A 3,185-nucleotide genomic window follows, 5' to 3' on the forward strand; every position below is an offset into this window, starting at 1 on the left:
TTAAAATTTCGTACACCTAATTAAAAAAAGTCTGAATCTGCACCATATGGGACCTATAATTAACGTGAGAGATTGACTTTAGGGAAGAGCTGTAGATAGTTTTAGTGGATCATTAATTTGGGCTTCCAAATACCGAGAATATGGCCCAGTTTAACCTCCGCCCAATATAACGGATAATAAAAGCGTGTAAATATTCGAAAATCATCGTCTTCGTTTCAGTTGGCGTTTCATTTTTATTGCTAATCATAATCCTAAATTTCAGTTTTATTGCTAATTTTCTCAATTAATTCTGTTTTATTCATTTGATTACGCAACTTCTCTTTGTGCTGATTTTCAATTTCCACTCAAAATTTCAGCTGACTCACATCCTCATTAATTATTAGTATAAGACAGGAAAAATATGATTAATTTTTTTTTATCTTAATTGGCACTTATCGAGTTATTTTTTCTATTGGGCTATCCGAGTCTGGTCCACAAAATTTAGGCTGCATTGACGTCGATACCCGTATTGGGCTTATATTATCAGCCCACAGCTCAACTAGGCAGCTTGACAATTAATTTATTGTAATTGTAATATCCAAACTTAGCCAATCGTGACCATTCATTCAAATCATGATTGCCTCCATGCGATGCCCTCTTCCTGCTTGCTCTCCTTCTCCCTCCGCCAATTCATTCAAATCAACACCTTGTATCGTTGCATTTGGCGGCAGAAATCTCAAGAAATCAAGCAGATTGAAGGTGAATGCTACTGCGGCCCAGCAAGAAGAGGATTTCCAAGTGCTGGCAGCCATCCAGACCAGATACAACAACGTTGTAATCGTGGATACATCTGAATCAAGGCTTCTTCTTCTCGACTCAACTCGTACGCCTCTCGATTCTATCGCATTTCATTCGTAGTAGCAGTAGTAAATTATAAGGAGTGATTAATCTTAGCTATGACGCTGCAGATAATGTGCATAGCATGCTTAACAAAGAGACCAAATGGACAGATTCCTATTGGGTATGTTTATGTGCTGTGTTGTTTGATGATAGAAAGAAGACTTACGAATAATCATGTCGATGTTTGCAGGATGAGTTTAGTGCATTGCCGCCTGTGGTTCCTCCGGGCCCTATTGCAATATTTGGCTTGGTAAATTAATTAAGTGCCTCAAGTTTCCCCAGTCTCGTCTTTGAATTGATGGCTCAGCTGACATGTTAGGGCGGAGGAACGGCTGCACATTTGATGCTTGATTTGTGGCCATCGCTGCAGATTCATGGCTGGGAGATAGATGAAATTGTAATGTGAATATGTGAACATACTCAATTCCGCTATAAATATCAATCAACTGCTTGATTTACTCACTCCATCTTCGTTCTCGCAGTTGATACACTTGTCCAGAGAGTATTTTGGACTGGCCGACTTGGAGAAGCAAACTAGAGAGGGCGGAATGCTTACTGTTCACATTGGTGATGTTTTCTCTCCCGATGCTGCTATTTCGGGAGGATATGCAGGTATCATTGTTGATCTGTTTGCAGAGGGAAAGGTTTTGCCAGAGTTAGAAGAGGTGTATACAACTTCTTCCCTTTTCCTACATTTTGTTGTTATCTGAAAACTTGTAATGATGTGATTATTCTTGATCAGGCTGCTACTTGGCTACAACTCTCTGAGAAATTGATGCCTGGAGGCCGCTTCATGGTAAACTGTGGTGCGGGGGAAGGTGATGCGGTGTCTCGAGATAATGACCCTTGGAAGCTGAATGCAGCAATTAGGGCCATGTGTGAAGCATTTCCTGGTCAAGTAGGGTTGCTTCTTGTCTTTCACTTGCATTTGTTTTTTTGCCAATTGAGTTATAATTATAATTGTGTGTTTTATAAGGTGAATTGGAAGAAGATGCCAAAGGGTTCAGGGGAAAACTATATGGCTTTGACAGGGATTTTGCCAGATTTGAGTGCCTGGTGTGCTGCTCTCCCTTACCCTCTCAATTCAAGCATCAATCCATGGACGACATGTAACTGAAGAGGGGGATGTTCATATTGTTCAACTTTCATTTTTTTTATGTGTATTATTCAAATATTACACCTTTGTAGAGCTATAGAATGATGATGAGTTTCAATGAAATAAGAGTTAGCACGTAACAAATCCACATTCATATATAGCAATGTGAAATTGAATAAGATGTTTCATTCACACATTTCTACATGATCAATGTATATATTGCTTGTGCTTTATTTCTACAAACCATGATATCTATACCGTCTCTGTCTTTGAAAAATGAAAACTTTTAGATGGCATGAGTTTTAATGCATAATTAGTAGAGTGAACTATATAAACAGTACCTAATCTTTGTTTTATATCTTTTTTTTACCTAAAAATCACATTTTTTATGATAATTTTCGCCCCAAAAGGCCCTCCAAAAAACACATTTTCACATTTTTGTCAAGGAAGATATTTTTGGACATACATGATAAAAGGACCTAAAATGATACTCGTGCCCTTTAAATTTTGCAAGAATTAAAATTGTAAAAAGTACCTAAAATGATATTTTTAAAGGATGGATCAAAATGGAAACAATTTCTATTTTTAAAATAAAGGACGGAGGTACTATAAAAGAATAGTTTTATGAGAAATATTATAAATGCCGTTGTAACTCATATAAAATCATGTAATAAAAGTTTGTTTGGTTTTTTAATAAGTTTAAAGCTGTACTATTATTAGTACAAGTTAGAAATAAATAAAATTTATTGCTGAATGTACGTATCTCAAATTCATTTTTCTCATCAGGTATTTCTATTTCTTCCCAGCTAATCAGTTTCCTTAAATGATCTAACTCTTCTTGTATATTTGAAATATGTTTTATTTTTATCTGCACTCTATAACTGACTCACATACTCGTTATTAGTAGGGTTAACGTTAACAAGGCAGGCAAAATATGCTTTATTTTTATCTGAATTGGCACTTATCCTGACTGTTAATTCCCACTGTGATGCTTGAGTATTAACTATTTAGAATTCTATGCTTAAATGATCTAACTCTTCTTGTATATTTGAAATGTATTTAGTTTAATACCTTTTGTAAGATGACCGTTCCTCGAGTACCTGAGATATATCCCAATCTAGCAAATTATGCGTATCTACTGATACTTTGATAGCTTTGAGTCACATGTATTGGTCCATATATGAGGCCTTCATGCTTATCAACATCCGTG

The 3,185-nt window shown here is 36.1% G+C and overlaps 1 protein-coding gene across 1 annotated transcript; it reads left to right on the forward strand.

Annotated features, from left to right (window-relative positions):
* Nucleotides 1-605: 605 nt before the first annotated feature.
* Nucleotides 606-2,129, forward strand: LOC121776168 (probable polyamine aminopropyl transferase). Its single transcript, XM_042173311.1, has 7 exons — nucleotides 606-862; nucleotides 948-1,000; nucleotides 1,070-1,129; nucleotides 1,199-1,276; nucleotides 1,362-1,544; nucleotides 1,622-1,777; nucleotides 1,856-2,129. The coding sequence occupies exons 1-7, from the start codon at nucleotides 613-615 to the stop codon at nucleotides 1,994-1,996; spliced, it is 921 nt and encodes a 306-aa protein (XP_042029245.1). The 5' UTR covers nucleotides 606-612; the 3' UTR covers nucleotides 1,997-2,129.
* The last annotated feature ends 1,056 nt before the right edge of the window (nucleotides 2,130-3,185 follow it).

The sequence above is a fragment of the Salvia splendens genome, chromosome 18 (assembly GCF_004379255.2).
Source record: "Salvia splendens isolate huo1 chromosome 18, SspV2, whole genome shotgun sequence".
Classification (NCBI taxonomy): Eukaryota; Viridiplantae; Streptophyta; class Magnoliopsida; order Lamiales; family Lamiaceae; genus Salvia; species Salvia splendens.

Coding starts and splice junctions, on each gene's coding strand:
- LOC121776168 (XM_042173311.1), top strand. CDS start 613: ATGATTGCCTCCATGCGATGCCCTCTTCCTGCTTGCTCTCCTTCTCCC. Junction 1,130..1,198: donor CTATTGCAATATTTGGCTTG/GTAAATTAATTA, acceptor CTGACATGTTAG/GGCGGAGGAACGGCTGCACA. Junction 1,277..1,361: donor GCTGGGAGATAGATGAAATT/GTAATGTGAATA, acceptor TCGTTCTCGCAG/TTGATACACTTGTCCAGAGA.